Source organism: Tiliqua scincoides, chromosome 1 (assembly GCF_035046505.1).
Source record: "Tiliqua scincoides isolate rTilSci1 chromosome 1, rTilSci1.hap2, whole genome shotgun sequence".
In the NCBI taxonomy this organism is placed as follows: Eukaryota; Metazoa; Chordata; class Lepidosauria; order Squamata; family Scincidae; genus Tiliqua; species Tiliqua scincoides.
In genome coordinates this window covers 301,004,421-301,023,817 of record NC_089821.1, presented here as the reverse complement: position 1 = coordinate 301,023,817, position 19,397 = coordinate 301,004,421, and the positions used below count along the sequence as shown (strand labels likewise).

The window sequence follows — 19,397 nt, the reverse complement described above, 5'->3', positions numbered from 1 at the left end:
GTGCCAGAACCACCTTTCAGAGCGCGATACCATAGTCTTTCGAGACTGAAGGTTGCCAATACAATACAAGTACTTGTCCAATCCTCCAGTTTAAAAACTTATTAAGGATGTTTTATAACTTATAAAGATGAATTGTGCTAACTGGTCTCTACCTCTACAGAGAGATGGAAGCACAGAATTTGTTGAAAAGGAGTTAGTTCTCAGAAGACAGGACTATACCTCCTTGAATATGGAGAGGAAGGGATTTCATTCATTCACCACATAGCTTACATTGTCAAAAAGCAGTTTAATTTATTTGGCAAATAAATTCAGTCTAAAGAGGCCATCAATTATATTAAAAAGTGCAAATTACACAGCATTTTATTCTGAGAACAAGTTAGTAATGCACACTTACAAGGAAAGCAAAACTAAGATTCCTCCAGTTTCCAGAGAACATCAGCTATGTGAGTGTAGGAGCAATGCACAAGACTAAGGCAAATTAAGCTCATCAGAAGCTTGAATGTTTTGCCTATATAATCCATAATCCTGAAACATTACTATTTCTCCCCCTTTAAACAATTTTTGAAAATATATCCCAACTTTCTCCCCCAACATCATGGCATCCAATGTAGCTTATATCTTAAACAATAATAAACACAGAATACAATAAATCATAAAAACAGCAACCTTGAGTTAAAAGCCAAGCAAAAAGTTTTTCAGTCTTCTTGGCTAGCACATTATCTCTGAACATTAATGTGGTCACTTTGTACAGGACTGTCAAGAGTTTTCTGAGCAACTGCTTGTATAGCAACGGCTCTGTACTGGAGTCCCAAATGGATGAGCTACAAACATGGTGTTCATTGAGAAGGCTTTTTTAGATTGAGCAGAACCCTGAGGTAATCCAGAGCAGGTGACAACAGGAGAATCCTTAATTGCTTCCTCCTGATCTTCACATTTTTCATTATCATTTTCTTCAAGCACCAATAAGTCAGGATTCAGACCAGCAACTTCAGGTACTACAAAGTTACAGACCTCAGGTTCATATTGTTTACTTGCTGCATTCCAACTTGAGTTTACTTGCCCAACTTTCTCCTGTGATATTTCTGTGCTGACAGTTGGCAGTATTTCACACCATGAAGATAAGCTGTCTGAATGATCTGATCTGGGTATCCTTGAAGGTTGTGAATTCGCAGATGCCATTTTCATGGGCTCACAGATCTGGTCTGGATCTATATAATCATTATCAGCTTCTAGTTCAAGTGATTCATGTTGTCCTTTTTCCAGTATTCTGTTTCCAGAGAAACTATCTGCAGCACAGCTCTCTTCTGGAGTAAAACCTTAACATTTCAAGTAAAACACAAGAAAACCCACTTTACTATCCTGTTCTTAAAAAAAAACACAGACCAATTGGATAGTGTTTTGATTATAAGAACATTGCTAGATGACATTGGTATTACTGACCAGCATTTTAAAGTCTGAAATAAAACATTATGCAACATTTGTTTAAAAGCTACGGCAGATTCTTGTTTGGCTACATTTACAATTTCAGATCCCATCACACACAAGTGGTAAACACTGTATTAAAAGTCTAATTTCAGCACTTGTCTTGGGCTTGAGTGTCCTGGGTTCATGCCATCCAGAACACTGCTTTGTTCATTAGCTTTGAGCATACTTCCACCTCAGTTCCCAGTCTCTACAAATAGAAATTATGACCTGTGTCACAGGGTCCAGGATGCAAACCCTCCTTGCATAAGCAGGAAAGCATTTCTGCACAGAAGTGTGCAAGTACTGACTATTTTCACTCCCAGCTGCATCGCCTGATACCATGCTGGTTCCCACTCTGGTCCTTGGGCCTTCAGAAGAAGCTTTTCTCAGGTAGTGTGAAGAGCTACAATTCCAAAATGGGAACAGAAAAGCCCCAATGCAGGCCCAACCTTTAGATCCTAACTGGGATTATTTGAGATCACAAGAGTCAACATCATTAAATCTCTATTTGAGAAGTGGTACAAAAAAGGATACAAACATTTCATAAATTACTTCTGATCCCAGAACATGTTATTAATGCAACATGATGGCCACACACTAGTTTTGCATGCCCATGGGGGCTTTGAGCTTGTGTTTCTTGAACATGCCCTCCACCCATTACTGCGCTGCAAACATCTTTTTAAATGAAGGTGACCTTCAAAAACTTGTGATATAGGAAGGAGGTCACAAAGCTGAGAAAATTACATTTTCAAAATAATCTAAAGAATGAAGGGGAAATTACTAAATCAAAAACACAAGGACAGAGTGAGATAAAACAATGTTTTCGTACTATTAACAAAAAACTCAAGGAAGGACAGAAAAAGGTTCAGTGTGATTTTGTGGGTGAGGTGTTGGCCTTGAACCAGCAAGATCTGGGTTCAAATTCCCACTCAGACACTAGGCTTGCTGAGTGACCAATTTCTCAATCTAGTCTAGCCTGGTTTTGTGGGGTTGTTCTGTTTATAAATACAGTTCCAGATTTGTTATACATGGATTTGACTCAACACGAATGGCCACTGCAAATGAAAAGGAATGTGCTGATCCCTGAAGAAAGGGGGAAATGCATCCCTTTAAAATCAGTTTTTAAAAACTGCTTTTCTGACTGTTGCAGAGAGACAGTCATGCAAGTGATTACAGGTATAATCTAATTATCCAAGGATTTTTCTATTTCAATGAGATGAGAAGGGCCCTAAAGGAAAACAGTCATTTAACAAGTCTGTTAATTAGAGAGAGGGCAGCCAACTGACAATCCATCAATCGTTCTCTCTCCAGGCTTCATTCCAAGGCAAGCAACCCCTCCCCCTAGAGCAGGTGAATGAAAGATAATCACTTTGCTCCGCGGGAAGGGAGGGGTTGCTGGCTCAGAGTGAAGCCTTTCTAAGCACCTGGAGAGAGAATGATTGATGGATTGTCTGCCTAATGTCTCTGTTTTGCATCACAAAGGTCAGCAAGGCTGTTTTTAAGTCACCTAGCAAAAGGACATTGTTTTTTAAATGAATTTGCTTTAATGCAGATTTTTGCCATCCATGTGAATTCTGGGAATGTAACCCTTGAGAATAATGAGACTCAACCTGTACCAGCAACTATTTGTACATCCTATCTTCTTTGCTAACAAGAGAATGGAGTTGGTTGGATTCAAATACCACCTTCATTTATAGAATTCCTTTCCTTCACTCCACTGGGTCTTGAATCATTGATGTTCACATTTTCCAACAGGCTTTCCTTCCCGGTCTTTTTTGCAAATGGCAATATTTCATCTGAACTCTGTTGATGTAAGAATTGGATGAGTTGATTTTTCTTTCTAACCTACATATTTATCCAATATCAGAGGGATCAGACACACAGAAATGTCTCTTTAAAACTCTGGAAAAATGGTAAAATCTTCAGAGATACATTTCAGAAATGACTACCAGACCAGACTATGCAGTAATGTTCTTTGTACTACAAAAATAACACTTGGCATTTACGTGGTGTTTTCAAGCGGCAAAACACTTCATATGTGTGATTGCTATGTAATCCTAACCTGATATGGTGGTTGAAAGTAAGGGGCACCCCTATATTACAGCTGGGGAGCTGCTAATCTAGTGAGTTCACAGCAGAGGTGAGACTCAAACCACAAATGCCCTGACTCACAGCTCAGTTTCTTAGCCACTACCAAGGCTCTAGTACAGGGGTGCTCACACTTTTTTGGCTCGAGAGCTACTTTGAAACCCAGCAAGGCCCAGAGATCTACCAGAGTTTTTTTCACAATGTTCGCGCCATCATAACATATAACATTTATGTGTACAATGTATGTTGGTGTACCTTGAGCCCCACTGAGTATAACAGGACTTCCTCCTGAGTAGACATGCCTAGGATTAGGCTGTGAGGCTGCAATCCTAGCCACACTTACCTGGGAGTAAGCCCCATTGAGTACAATGGGCCTTACTCCCAGCGTTTCCTCCCAGAGGCACCTGAAGGGGGGGGTCGGCACGCCGCAATCTACTCATTTTGCCTCGCGATCTACCGGTAGATTGTGATCCACCTATTGAGCACCCCTGCTCTAGTATGTGCTATTCATAACTTGTCATGTTTTGCAAAAAGTTTAGTTTGATTAATTCCTACTGTAATACATATGCTCAGTGCTTTTTTGTTAAAAAAAAAAAGGTGCAGGAACTCACAACTTGTTAATCATTTATTTATAAACCATTTTTTATTGGAGAAATAAAATATTTTTTATGTGCTCCCCCCTAAAGCTGAACTTACTTCTGAGTAGACACGCATAGGATTGGGCTGTCAATCTCCACATCCCCTTCCCCCTAGCTACTTTTTCTACACATGGGGAAAAATACTGTACAGGTGCATTTGTAGCATATAGTATGTAGTGTGGCACTACTTCGAGGAGAGGAAGCAGTGAACGGATTCCGGCAAATGGCTTACATGAGTTCCATGTAGTAAAATTACTCTAAGCAACTGTGGGAGTAAGAACAAAAAAGGAATTCTTACACAAGAGGGGTCCTTAGGTGCACACAGAAACAGCTACGTTTGCAAACAAGCTATTAAATATGGTTTAATTCAGGTATCAGAATACTCTGTGTCTTTGGGAAAGTGCTTGGCATGCAATTGTATGTTCTCTGCTGCCCTGAGCAGCTGCTGTGTATTGCTGGAGAGGAGCTGCAAACTCTGGCTGGCGGAGAGCATGCTTGTGGGGGAAGGATGAGGAGGATCTCTGGCAAGGCTGGACAGCACGTTGTACACCCGTAAAATCCCTTTTCACCTGCCCTTAGCATGTGAAAATGGGTGCAGATATATATCTCTGCCAGGATTAAGAGCCCAATCCTAGGTATGTATACTCTGAAGTAAGTCTCATTCTAGTCAATGGAGCTTACTCCCAGGAAAGTGCCTAGAATTGCAGCCTAAGAGCCCAATCCTATGCATGTTTACTCAGAAGTCCACTTTAGTGAATGGGGCTTACTGTGGATAGGATGGCAGCCTTAGAGTCCAATCCTGTGCCTGTCTACTCAGAAGTAAGTTCCATTATAGTGAATGGGGCTTACTGTGGATAGGATGGCAGCCTCAGGGCCCAATCCTGTGCCTGTCTACTCAGAAGTCAGTCCCAGTAGAGGCAGTGGGGCTTCCTCCAAGGAAAGTGTGGAGAGGACTCAGAGCCCCTCCTCTGCCTGTCTCCTCAGAAGTAAGTCCCATTAGACTTGTCAGCCAGAGTTGCCTGGTGCAGGAGGAACCCTGCCTGCGAAAGGATGGGGTGGGGGGAGAAGAGGAGCCCTATGGGGGGGTTGTGGTGGGCTGGGCGGGGGAGGCTGGGGGGACCCTCGTTCAGTGGCTGTGCTTTCGAGGGGAGGGAGGGAGGGAGGCAGGTGCCGGGCTGGGAGGCGGAACTGAGCGCAGCGGCTGCCTGTTGCGGGGGAAGCCCATCAAAAAGGTGCATTAAAAAGGTGCCAGAACGCCCTTCTGGTGCATTCCATTAGAAAAAAAAGCCCTGCATATGCTCTGAAGGGAAAATACTGAAGCCAAGTCTTGGCCTGATCAATGCCTGGAATACTGCTTGAGAATCCTATGTACCTTGCCTTGTGTTATATCATGGAAGACAGAATATTAATGCAATCAACAAATGTACTAGTGTCAAGGCTATTGAAAGGAGTTAATTATAGGGCATGCTTTAATAAGTTATGTCTGATTGTACAGGGGGCCCCATATCCGCTGAGCCTGTATCTGTGAATTCACGTATCCATGGACCAGTCTGTGGGCTTCCCTCCAGCTTCCTTGGGCCTCTTAATGCCTTATAAGAATTTAAAACGTCACTTCGGTATTACGGACAAACCAGAAGTCATGTTTTTTGCCTTCTCAGGCTCAGTCTAAGCCCAGCCAAGGACTCAGATGTCCATGGCTTCTGCTGGGCTCAGAGGACCCTCCAGAGGCAAGGGGAGTAGAGTTCCCCTCGCCTCCAGAGGGTGGGGGGCATTCACTGGTATCCATGGTTTCAGTTAACCACAGGGGGGTTCTGGAACATAACCCCTGCAGATACCGAGGCACACCTGTATACAAAAGTGGCATTAAAGCTGTGTAATAAAAAAACGACAAGTAACTGATGTAGACACAGGCAAAATTCAGATTTAGTGGAGAAGAAAGCAAGCAATTTTTAACCAATGCTGACAAAGGAGATTGAACTTGTTGAGAACAAAACATAGCCCCATACAAAAAACCTAATACATCAAAAAGTACAGAAAGCTGCAACATTTGTATACCAGAATATAGTGAAATTCACACATTTTATGCCTCAGCTGCTCGTTTCTGTCCCAAAATCTCTGTAACCACATAATCATGGGTACTTTTGATACATTCAGGGGAAAAGTCTCCATGAATCTTTTGCAGTCTAAGAATGTCTGTAATGCCTAGCGAGTCAGCCACCTATAGAAGAAAAAGAAGAATATTTCAGGGGTAATCTTGTCTTTAAGTGTAAAAGAAAAGAACCTGGTCAAAAACAAAGCATTCATGTAGAAATAATGAAAATACTATAGTAAGCTTGATAATATTTTGTTAATGGTCTTATATACTAAGATTATTTGTAGTCCAGGACAGGTATGGACAACTTCCGACCATTTCAGAAGTCTTACTAACAGGAAATCAGAAAATCAGTTAAAACCTAAAACAAGCAATTTTTATCTGCTTTCCTCTTTGCTTTGATCTGCTTTCATCTCTTGACTAAAATATGCAACTTGTTCCTTAAAATGGCCACGGTGCCAGAAGATTAGAGGATAGCAAATGTTACACCAATCTTTAAAAAGGGAAGGAGTGGAGACCCAGAAAACTATAGACCAGTCAGCCTAATGTCTACTCCAGGTAAAATTACGGAATGCCTCATCAAAGATAGAATCTCAAAACACATAGATGAACAAGACTTGCTGAGGGAGAATCAATCAGCATGGCTTCTGTAAGGGTAAGTCTTGCCTCACGAACCTTTTAGAATTCTTTGGAAAGGTCAACAGGCATGTGGATGTGGGAGAACCTGTGGATATTACATATCTGGACTTTCAGAAGGCATTCAACATGATCCCCCACCAAAGGCTACTGAGGAAACTCCAGTCAGGGAATTGGAGGGCAGGTCCTTCCTGGATTGGGAACTTTTCAGCCTAGAAAAGAGGCGCCTGAGGGGGGACATCATTGAGACATACAAAATTATGCACAGGAAGGATAGAGTGGATAGAGAGATGCTCTCTAGAGAGATGCCCTCTCGCACAACACCAGAACCAGGGGACATCCACTAAAATTGAGTGTTGGGAAAGTTAGGACAGACAAGAGAAAATATTTGTTTACTCAGCGTGTGGTTGGTCTGTGGAACTCCTTGCCACAGGATGAGGTGATGGCATTGGGCATAAACACCTTTAAAAGGGAATTGGACACATTTCTGGAGGAAAAATCCATCACTGATTACAAGCCATGATGTGTATGTGCAACCTCCTGATTTTAGAAATGGGCTATGTATCAGAATGCCAGATGCAAGGGAGGGCACCAGGATGCATGTCTCGTTATCTCTTGTGTGCTCCCTGGGGCATCTGGTGGTCCAATGCAAGATACAGGAAGCTGGACTAAATGAGCCTATGGCCTGATCCAGCGTAACTGCTCTTATGTTCTCCCCAGAATACCCTGCTTGCAATACACAATAAATAACTTTGAATATGTTTTGTAAAGTCACTCAGTTTTGTAAGAAAGATAAACATACCCACTTATTGCATTCACTTTAAACATTTTTTTATTTTTTATTTTACTGTGAACTATACTTTGTTATAACTTTTGTTTTATCTGATATCCAGTAGATCAGCATTTGCAATTTGCATTTGCAATTACCTATCACTTTCCTTCTTTTCAAGAATGTGTGCTGTCTGATTTCATCTACGTCCACTGTGACTAAAAGTTGCTAACAGCAACAACATAAGACCAATTCCCCAGCATATTGTTACCTTGTGATTTTTTATTTCCACAACCTTGCTTAATTCAGGATCACTGAAATAATCTTGGCACATTTTCTTTACCATAGCATGCAATTCTTCAAATTCCTTATATACATCTGGAAAGACTGCTTTTGCAGCATAGTTTTTTCCTACCTGGTTAAAAACAAGAAGCTATATAAATACTGGCATATTCACAAGCCATAATATCACTCACATCCATAGATAAACATAATGATATACACAATATCTTACAAAGCAATGTTTAAAAATGTATTCTGAATCTTTCCAAAGAGTCCTGTATTAAACCTTCCATGATTTACCTCTCTGCCTGATGTCTTTTTGGGGGTCAAATCCTATCCAACCTTCCAGCGCAAATGCAGCCATGCCAACGGGGCATGCGCTGCATCCTGCGATGGGGAGGCAGTCACAAGCAAGGCCTTGAGGCCTCCTCAAGGTAAGGGAGGCCTCAAGGTTTTCCCTAAAAACAGAAATATAAAGATTTTTCCCATAATCATTTAGAGCAAGTTGAAGAAAGTGAGGGATCTCACTTTTTTACTCTTCCTCCTTACAATTCCATGTGGTCCTAATTAATTTGGCATATCCACTTTTTGTTCTGACCCAACCCACCTCCATGGGTTATGTCATCCATGGGAGAATCTGAAAGAAATAGTTTATTTATAGGCATACAAATCCTCTTGATTTCAGTATTTATTATTAAACTTACCTTCATCAGCAGGAATTCGAATACAGTAACTAGTGTTGTAAAGCGTGGAACAGCCAATTCCATGAAATCTTCATTGGCACATTGCTGAATCAGCTGTTAAGACAATTTATTTTAAAAAGCTATAATGTTAAAACTACAAAACCTAAACACATCATGCAGAGAAAGGTGAATACATGACCTTATAAGAAAATAAGTTGCTGAGAAAATGACAATGTTAGGAACTAGTTCCCATCTTGATTGCCAGGACAAGAAAGTATGTTTAAAGAACTGTCTAGCAGTTATAACTAAGGAACACTTCATACAACACTCTTCCTACAAGGGGATGGGTCTATCTGTGGAAAGAAACGGACCTACAAAACATGTACACCAACATGTGCAAAAAGCACACAAATTGATATTTTATAATAGGCATACATTAACAAACCACTCTGTATTTGTATGAGGGTAGTATATATGAGCTACTGGATTCTAATTGCAAAAGTTTACACATGAATAACAACTTGATAAAAAGCACACTTGTCAAATTATGCATACCATGCCTTAGCAGAAGGCACTATCTCAAATGCATTCTTCCCTGGTTGTCACTTGTAGTTTTATGAGTACTTATATTAAACACTTCAAAGAAATTCTGTTTAATTATACATCTTTTTAGGTTATCAAAATACTTTTAATTTATTAATCTAACCATCTGATTGCAGTGTCGCAGCCTTCCTTTATGAAATGAGGCAGATTCTGGACATCACTGGTCAAATAAGCATAAACAATTGTAAAAGAAACCGTACCTCTTTTAGCCTAGCTTTCCTTCTAAATACACTTTGGTGCTCTGCTGACATATTATTAAGTGACTTGGAAGGGAACTGACTGGATCTGTTAAATCTTCCAGAATACCTTGATCTTTCAGGCATCTTTGGTCGGCTACATCTTCTTGGTCGTCTGGGTCTTCTGGAACCCACGTGTAATAAGTGGGCATTTTGTTGTTCTTCAAATATTCTGTCTTCTACACATGTACCAGACTTTTTAAAAAAACAAAAACATGTACCCTTTAAAAAGTTTTGCCTTTACACTATTCTTTCTCTTTATTTACAGTCACAGACCCAACATAACACTATTCCCAACTTTACACTATTCACAGACCCAACTTTACACTATTCAATTTTAAACAGTAACAAGCCTGTAAATCTATGAAAGTAACAGCCATAAGCAGTTGTCCTAACTCACCTCCCATCAAGTAAGATAGACAGTTCCTTTTCTGAAACCACACAGTGCCACTGATGGCAGCCTAGTTTTGTTTCACTACAATGTCATGCAAGTGCAATGTATGTCCATGTGCATGGTGGAAGGGGAGAATGATAGGTAGAGTAGGGGAGGGATGCACTCCTTAAATAATTGGTAAAGCTGAATTACTCCTACTTCCTTGAAACTTTATTAAGGAGGGGGAGAATGACAACTTTTTTTTTACCTGTTGTCCAATCTCTGAAGAAAGATTCTTTCCAACATCTATAGCTAGTGCATTTTCATTTATTAAAGCGACAGTTCGTGGTGGTGGAAGTGAAGAATTCTGATAGACACTTTCACTGTTAATCTTTCCAATGTCCCCCAGCAATGCCATTCTATGAGGTCTATTTACAGAGGAAGATTGTGAAGATTCTTGCTGCCCATGGTCTGGATTAAGTTTATAATGCCGTGCTAATCCTCCTTTTCCTATGTAGGACTTCTCACAAGTTTGACATTTAAACAATTTTGGCCTCAGGTCATAGTTCAAGGAACCAAATAATGAAGGTGCTTCTGCCGCCTTCCCTTCTTCGTCATCTTCTACGCTCAGCTCAGAATAGTCATCCGAATCAGACTGGTGACAGTCAGCTAAGTCCTCAATCTTAATGAATTTATAATCCTTGGCTTTATATTTGGGAGGGCGTGAAATCCGTCCAGAACGAGTTTTCACCTTTAGGGATTTTTTAAACTTTTGTATTTTTTGCTTCTTCTCATGGTTTGTAATGGAGTTTGGTGAACAAGCTGAAATGAGAGTAACATCTGGAGAGACTGCTGCAGCCATTGTAACAGAATTGGCTTTTTGTCCATTTAATATTCTAGGTGTGGTCGTCTTATCTAAAGACACTTGTCCAAGGGGATGCAAAGGTCTCTGCAGAAGTAGCTGAACAGTTGGTTCAGAAGAATTATATAACAAATATTGCTGTGATCCACTTCCTGTAATGGGCTGTATCCGAATAATTTGGGGGTCAATGACATTGAGCCCTAAACCCCTGAAGTGCTTCTCAGCTGGCTGAGACGAAGTTTCATTTCTACATTTAACTGGTGCAAAAGATGATGCTGGCCTTTCATTTTCTTTGGTTTGCTCAGGCTGTACATGGACCTGGATGGCTTCCAATTGCTTTAAGAAAAAGAAGGCACAATCATTTCAGCACAAAGGCCACAATCCTAACCAATTTTCCAGCACTGGCATACAGGCAATGGATCTCCGAGGTAAGAGAACAAACATTGCCTTACCTTGTGGAGGCCTCCATAACTACCCCCCAACTGCAGGATGTAGCACATGCCCCACTGGCACAGCTATGCCAGTGCTGGAAAAAATGGTAAGGATTGCGCCCAAAGTTATATAAGACCTTCTACATATTTTTTAACATGAAACCAATAAAGACCATCACATTTTTCTCAACAATAAAAATAGTTGTTCCTTTTTATTGAGAAGTTAATATATATCATGTATACCAGCAATGCTACCTGTAAAAATAAAATGCTCCCTGAGATTCATGCAACATTATCCGGGTTGCTGAAAAAGAAATTAGATTCCAGGGATGCAAAACACACGTCAGCTTAAATATCTGACAATCTAAACCAAGGCCAAAGAGAGCTTAGTGACACTAGAAGATTGTATTCCCTACCTCTCAAGAAGAACATCATAGTAAAGAGAAACCAGCATGGCCCCATCAGTAGCTGAATGGGGCCTCTTCTCCCTCCCAGTCAGAAAGTACAATCTGCTCAAACCGCCACTTAACTTATTTTTAGCATTATTGTGGTTGTATTTTAAACTGCTGTAAGTCAACTTGAGAACGTGAGCTGACCCCAACACAACTGCCACCAAGAACATGTGGGTCTTTGGCTGGGAAGCAATTGCTCCAGAGCAAGAAAAGGAAGTACAGGGATGGGGGCTGTTGGATGCCTTGGCTAAAACTGCAGAGACAAGTGCAGGGTTAAGCTGCACTCAGCTGAGTGCCTCAGCCAAATGTAGTCACAACACATATTTCATCTAGCAAAGGCATCTAAAGTTTCTCTGCTGAGTGCAGACAAAGTTTGCTTCCCACCCTTACATGAGGGTGTCAGGCAATGACGCTGCAGAGGCCTGCCCAAAATTGTGTGTATATTTACAAATGTATATCATGTATATATCATGTACATCTACATGAAAGCATGCATGCACATATATGTACCCCATACCATTGTTCAGTCTATTTCATACATGCTACACATGAAAGTTCATACCCAATTAACTAATTAATAGGACAGTTTCACACATGCATGTATTGTCATCTGTAGCACCAAATGATTACTGACAAGTAAGTAAATGAATGCACCCGAAAAGGAAAGGGGAAAAACTTTTACATCAGTCAGTGTCACTTCAACCAATACTTTTCAGAGGAGTGACCTTTCACATTCTGCTGAAAGTTACATAAACAATAATCAAGCATACAGTAATCAAGTGATATATAGTACTTGTACTCGTACAATGTACAGCGATGTACAATCAAGCAATATACAGTACTTGAATGTCTGAACTAGCCCCAGGGTGTCACCTTGCCTTTTGGAGTACTTGGTTTCAATTCTTCCAGGGCTACAGAGCTCTAATGCCCTGTAATAAAGGGCATATATTACACTGAATGGACCTGTCATGTCCTTTTATAATTTATTCCCAGTACTTACATAGCACCATCAAAGTACATGACATTTCCTAAAGAGACAAGTCCCAGCCTCCAAGGAGCTTGTAATCTATTGAGCTCCAGTGATGAACTCCAGTAATCTCTCATTCAAAAGAAACTAAACCTGGTAGAACCATCCCTGGAGGGCAAGTCCAAAACCTCCTGGTACCTGGCACTTGAGGCAGCATGCCAAATTCTGTCCCTTTAATTTAGCAATCTACCAGCCTTTGCTCTTCCTGCTCCCTGGATTGGAAAAGGGGGCCTGAAAAAAGAGGGAGTGTGAAGGAGAGAAAGTATTCTGGTGATGTGTCATTGTGTTCCGTTTCCCCCCCCCCATGCCTCTGTAGCAGTGCTTTGGTTATAAATAGTTGCCCTCCTCTAATTGCTTGTATAGTCCCTGCTATGATTTTATTCTTTTATATATTATATTATATATTATATTTTTAACCTGGAATTGTAAGCCGCCATGGGCATTTGCTCAGGCATAAGAAAGGTGGCATAAAAATCTATTAAATAATAAACAAATCTCTGATGCTGTAGCCCACTGCTCTTCTTTCCTCCATATTTCCTCTTCCACTCTAACCTCCTATTCCTTTTCCAATCCAGGAAGCAGAAGAATAAGGAGGGGTAGTGGAGGCAAGATGGCATCCCCTGCCAATCCTCAGCCCCCTCAGTTGTTCTGATGGATGGACCAGGCCTGGGTCCCTGGAACATTTCACTATCAAATGAAAGAAGAGTGCATATAAGTTATAAGGTATAACAATACAGGTTGGGCACCTCTTATCTGAAGTGCTTGGTACCAGAAGCAGTTTGCATATTGGATTTTTCCATATTTTGGAATACCTGCAAGAGAGATCTTGGGGATAGGGCCCAAATCTAAGCACAAAATTCATTTATGTTTCATATACCCCTTATGCCCATAGCCTGAAAATAATTGTATGCAATATTTTTAATAATTTTGTGTTTTAAAAAAGGTTTGTGCATTAGACACAGTTTGTGACTTTGTTTCTTTAGGCAAAGAAGTAAAAAAAAAGTCATGTTGGCACTCAAAAAAGTTCCATATTTCATCACAACCTCACCTTGATCCCTGTGTAGGCTTTTCTTTAATGATGTATTTTTAACATAAGAACAGCCTCACTGGATCAGGCCACAGACCCATCTAGTCCAGCTTCCTGTATCTCACAGTGGCCCACCAAATGCCCCAGGGAGCACAGCAGATAACAAGAGACCTGCATCCTGGTGCCCTCCCTTGCATCTGACATAGCCTATTTCTAAAATCAGGAGGTTGCACATACACATCATGGCTTGTAACCTGTAATGGATTTTTCCTCCAGAAACTTGTCCAATTCCCTGTTAAAGGCATCTAGGCCAGATGCAATCACCACATCCTGTGGCAAGGAGTTCCACAGACCAACCACACGTAATCCAATAAACCATGACTCAAGTTTATTGTTTTCACTGTATATATTAGCAGTTCCCAAACTGTGGGTTGGGACTTCACCAGTGGGTCATCAAATTGACAAGCTGATAGCTAACAAGGAAAACTTATTCAGCCCCATGGAAACTGAAACACTGTGCATATGCAACGCTGGGCAGAAATGACTTAAAAAGTGGGTCTTGGTGCTATATATATATATATATATACACACACACACACACACACACACATACAGGCACATATCAATGTTTCAGTACTGCTTTATTTGTAAGCCACCTTGAGTGCCCTTAGTAGGGTAGGAAGGGACAGTAAAATTTCTATAAGTAATAGACAATACCGTGGGCGGAAGAAATCTTTTGTGAGCCACAGCCGCCGTCTTGGGCTTGCCCTGTGGGCGGGCGACCCGCTGGGCCACGGTGTGCAGGATCTGGGAGACAGGCAGAGACCTCAACCAGGAGGAGGAGGAAGGGGCTGAGCTGCCACCCTGCACCAGAAAGGGGGGCGGAGGGACGCGCAGGCCGCTCTCCTGCGGGGACAAGGCAGGCTCAGTGGGACGTAGCGGGGCCGCAGACCCTGGCCCGGTGGGGGTCCCTGCCGCCTCCTCCCCACTGGCGGGGGAGACGCCTCCTGGATGGGCCTCTCCTGTCCTTCTCCGGCCACCGCCTGGCTCGAACTCACGCAGCCGGAATCAGGCACCGGCGCGGGCCAGCTCCTGCCCGGCTGCGGGCAGAGAAGAGTCCCACACGGTGAGGCTGCCGCCTGAGAACCGGCCGAGCCCTCCGGAACAACAGCATCCCTCTCCTTACCATCCGCCATCTTGGTGACGGACTGAGAAAGCCAGGCAACCAACGGCCGACCAATGGGAAGCACAGGCCAATAGGAACAAGGTAACGCATGACGGGCCAATAGGAAGGAAGGAAAGATAGGCACAAGGCAAGAACCACGGTCCAATAGAAACATAGAAACGAATGACGGACCAATAGGAAGCAATGACCAATAGGAGCAAGGCAACGAACTACGGGCCAATAGGAAACTCTCCGTTGCCGCCGTTGAGTAATGTGCATCGCAGGAAGGGGAGCGGGGTATGGAAGCCGGGCAGGGATAAAATTGTTCCAAAAGCGTGTTGGAATCCTGTGCAGCCAGGGCAGGGCTTATTAAACTTGAGAGTCAAGGGGAGCTTGGTGATACCTTTGAATTTGGGGCCAATGCAAATAAAAGCAAAGGGGAACTGTGGGCTGGTGTGTGTTTTTAATTAGCTTTTTGGAGGCAATTAGAAGAAACTAATTAATTAATTAATTTTAATTAATTTAATTAAAGTTAAAGATGGTATTGCTCAAGTCAAAGTAAAAAAACATTACTGGGTCCGAAGGAGATGGCAAAAAGAAAAATCAAGTACTGTATTCTGACTTGGAGCCTAATCCTGTGCATGCCTACTCAGAAGTAAGTCTCATTAGTGTCAATAGGGCTTACTCCCAAGTAACTGTGGATAGGATTGCAGCCTTGTAGTCCAATCCATGCATGTCTACTGAGAAGTAAGTCCCATGCTAGTCAATGGGGCTTACTCCCAGGTAGTGTGGACAGGATTGCATCCTAAGCCTACTTGGAGCCCAAGCCGCGGCATGCCTACTCAGAAGTAAGTCCCATTAGTGCCAATAGGGCTTACTCCCAGTTAAGTGTGGATAGGATTGCAGCCTTGGTTGGTTTGCAGACCTGGCAGCTAGGAGGGTGTAAAGCTAATAGCGTAGGATGAAGCCTAGATATCTTTCACTCCACCGTACAACGGAGATTTCTTCAGTGTTATTCTTAAGGTCAGACTCCTTTATTTTTAATTTCATCCATATTTTTTCTCCAAGGTCTGCTAGATGCAGCATATATTGCAATTTTTTTTACAAAAACGAACAAATTACCTCCTCTGCATAGAAATGAATTTATTAGATCACACACAAGCGTTTTGTAGAAATGATTTTTTGACAAATTAAGAATATACTGTTCAGAAGCAAAATAATACTTCTTGGCCCGTACGGGGATCGAACCCGCGACCTTGGCGTTATTAGCACCACGCTCTAACCAACTGAGCTAACCGGCCAACTCATGAGTGGTTTCTCTGCGTTTTGTTTCTGCTATAGTGTACATGCTCAATTGCTAAATGTTTGAATTTGTTCAAATCGTGTATATTTTCACTGCAAAACTAGGCATTTGTGCCTGCTGTTCAACTTGATGGCTGTGACACAGCGAGTGAACATTCAAAGGATTCTTACAGCCCAATCCTATACATGTCTACTCTAAAGTAAGTCCCATTTTGGTCAATTGGGCTTACTCCCAGGTAAGTGTGGATAGTATTGCAGCCTTAAAAACCCTAAAAAAGAGAAGAAATGAGGTCCCTTATGGAGTTTGAAACATTCTAAGATTCATGCATGCCAGTCACAGAACTATACTACATTTATATGTCCCTTACTGCAAACACAGTACTTTTGCTGCTCGAATTTTTGAATGGGACAGAATTGCACACTGTTTTGACTGACAGAACTGCATTATTTCAATGCACAGAATCCATTCTGCTGCCCTGGGTCCCTTTAGGGAGAAGGGCGGGATATAAATAAAGTTTATTATTTATTTATTATTATTCTGTCTCACAGCCCAATCCTATCCACACTTTCTGGAGAGTAAGCCTCATTGACTACAATGGGACTTACTTCTGAGTGGACATGCATAGGATTGGGCTGTTAGTCCAGTATTATTGCAATGTAGGAACAAAACGCTTTGCAAGCCACATTGCAACAAAATTGCACAGAAACTATTCATAGCAAAGTGAAGGTGATATACAGATCACCTGATGCAGTAGATAGAATAAAGCCACAATCCTAGATATATTTACTTGGGAGTCAATCCCACAGAACTCAATGGGGCTTACTTCCAAGTAGACATGCATAGGCTTATGCTGAGAATCACACAAGAACATTTCAGCCCTTCCATGTGGTTTCTTCCTCCCTTGATGCTGACAGTTCTCATTGCCAAATCCCTAATTTGTAATTCCAACACATTTTGTTTATATAACTCCTTTTCCTTGTTACTGAGTTTTCTCCTTCAGGATATAGTCACTTCCCCTAAAGTCAAAGTACTTAGATTTAAATTGAAGTTGAGAACCTATGCACATTTTCCTGAGCTATAATTCAGAACTCAGAAAGAAGTTCCATTATAATCAACGGGACTTACTTCCAGGTAAGTGGGGATAGGATTGCAGCCTCAGTTGGTCAGCCTAGGCAGGGTGTAGTAGAGCTGACTGAGGGCACAATCCTAACCAGGTTCTACTCAGAAGTAAGCCCTATTTTGTTCAATGGGGCTTACTCTCAGGAAAGTGTGGTTAGGATTGCAACTGCAGCCTCCACATCATCTTGTGGATTGGCTAGGTCCTAGGCAGTGATGGAGAGGTCAGTAAAAGAAGTCCAAAGTATGCTCTTCCTCCTGCGTAGGAGCAGAATTTGCTACAGACAAGTCTATGATAATCATGGAGGCCAGTCATGGGTCCCTTTTTAGGGAGAAGGGCGGGATACAAATAAAGTCTATTATTATTATTATTATGAAATTCTGACAGCACAATCTTAACTTGCGCTGGAACAGGTAGGCTGGTAGGCTGCGCTATATCCAGTGCAAGTTTGGGCCAAGCCACAACCAGCCGCAAGGCAAGAGAAAATAAGTCCCCCTACCCCAGGTAGAACCACAGAAGCCTCAATTGGGTCTACACAGATCTGCGCCACCTAAAGGGGTGGCACAAATCCAAGCAGCCCAGGAACAGGGCTAGAATCTGGCAAAAGTGCCAGATCTTGGCCTTGCCTTCCGCTTCCCTGCCGCCCACCCACAGGTCCATCCACCACTCGCTCACTCCCGGTCCCAAAACTCCTCTCTTCCGCCCTCCCCATGCTCCTCCCCCCAGACTCCTGTGCCCTGTCCAGGAAAGGGCAGGAAACTCACCTGGCTCCCGATTGGAGTGTTGGCATGGGGAGGCCAGTGCACATCCATGCGCTGGCTTTCCCAACTCACAAGTCATCATGTTTGTGACAGTCCTGGCATGTTTGTGACAATCCCGGGCTGTGCAAGAGAGTTGCGCCTGCCCAAGGGCGTATTTGGATTGTACACAGCTCCTGGTAATCTCAGTATGCACAGTGAAGTCACTCAGCAGAAGAAGAAATACAGGTGGTTCCTCAGTATCCACAGGGGATCTGTTCCTGGACCTCCCATGGATATTGAAGTCTGTGTATAATCAAATTCGTAGTTCTCCTCACCTGCTGTCCTCCGAATGCGACTAAAGCTATGGTCTGGCTGCATTCAGTGTGCTGCCTCCCCAACCCTCAGGAGGCTCTCTAAGGCTTCTGGAAGGTCAAAAATTGGCACTACCGGTTTTTGGCCAAAAATCAGAAGTGCCAATTTTCGGCCTACTTGAGGCCTTAGAGGGCCTCCTGCGGGTCAAGGAGACCGCATATGACATCCCTGGCCCTCAGAAGGGCCTCCAAACATGACCAGAGTACAACTCTCGTTGTGTTTGGAGTACAGCAGGAGGGCATATCCACGGTTCGGGACCTACAGTGTTGTAAAACCAGTAAAGCTGGAACTTTCTCCAGGGCAGGAATGGAAAGAAGTTGCTGCCTGGAAAGTTCAGCATTTAAAAGAGCCATGGAGGAGTTTGAAGGTATCAGAGAGCAGCTCAGAGAGGCAAATGGGTCCTGATCTTGTCTATCATCCGAGAATCAAGATGCACCTATAGGAGAGATTTTCAGCAGGAAATGGCACAGAGAAAAAAAATTGAACACCCTCTACATCTATCAGCCCTAGCCCTGATCCAGATTGGGATTTATTTATTTTTTGCAACAAAGTTTATTTATTTATTACAGATACAGGTAAGGAAAATAGGTTAGACTTAGGGCTGGGACTACACAGGTTACACATGAGGGTAATTGCCATCGATTACAACATACATTAGTCCCCTCCCCCCAAAAAAATTACTAGTGTCTGAAAACAAAATTATTCATCAATACAAAAATTATCATATTTGTTAATCTACTGATTAATAATTTAACTAAACAATCAATATTTTTTTATCTAAAATGATCTATCCAATCATTAAAAGGCTTCAGATTTTACTTATACACTATTCTTGCCACTAAACGAATATTTAGAATAAAATATTTATTTTCTGATTCTTAATTTCTGATGTCGCATTTAAGAGAAATGTTTCCAGTTTGAATGGTAATACACACTTCAATATCTCTTGTAACAGGGAGCACACCAGACAACAAGAGACCTGCAACCTGGTGCCCTCCCTTGCATCTTGCATTCTGAGGTAGCCTACTTCTAAAATC

At 42.1% G+C, this 19,397-nt stretch overlaps 1 protein-coding gene and 1 non-coding gene across 2 annotated transcripts; both read right to left on the bottom strand.

Annotated features, from left to right (window-relative positions):
* Positions 1-329: 329 nt before the first annotated feature.
* Positions 330-14,728, bottom strand: ZNF839 (zinc finger protein 839). Its single transcript, XM_066629227.1, has 7 exons — positions 14,381-14,728; positions 10,133-11,062; positions 9,456-9,686; positions 8,674-8,766; positions 6,277-6,408; positions 3,150-3,267; positions 330-1,316 (listed from the first exon to the last, which is right to left on the bottom strand). Exons 2-7 carry the CDS (start codon positions 10,724-10,726, stop codon positions 757-759), a joined length of 1,728 nt encoding a protein of 575 aa, XP_066485324.1. The 5' UTR covers positions 10,727-11,062; positions 14,381-14,728; the 3' UTR covers positions 330-756.
* Positions 14,729-16,055: 1,327 nt separating this feature from the next.
* TRNAI-AAU (transfer RNA isoleucine (anticodon AAU)) lies at positions 16,056-16,129 on the bottom strand. The gene has a single exon. It is a non-coding gene; the product is annotated as a tRNA-Ile (tRNA).
* Positions 16,130-19,397: the final 3,268 nt, after the last annotated feature.

Coding starts and splice junctions, on each gene's coding strand:
- ZNF839 (XM_066629227.1), bottom strand. CDS start 10,726: ATGGCTGCAGCAGTCTCTCCAGATGTTACTCTCATTTCAGCTTGTTCA. Junction 8,767..9,455: donor GGAAAGCTAGGCTAAAAGAG/GTACGGTTTCTT, acceptor TTGTCTTAACAG/CTGATTCAGCAATGTGCCAA. Junction 3,268..6,276: donor GACAGAAACGAGCAGCTGAG/GCATAAAATGTG, acceptor TTACATCAACAG/AGTTCAGATGAAATATTGCC.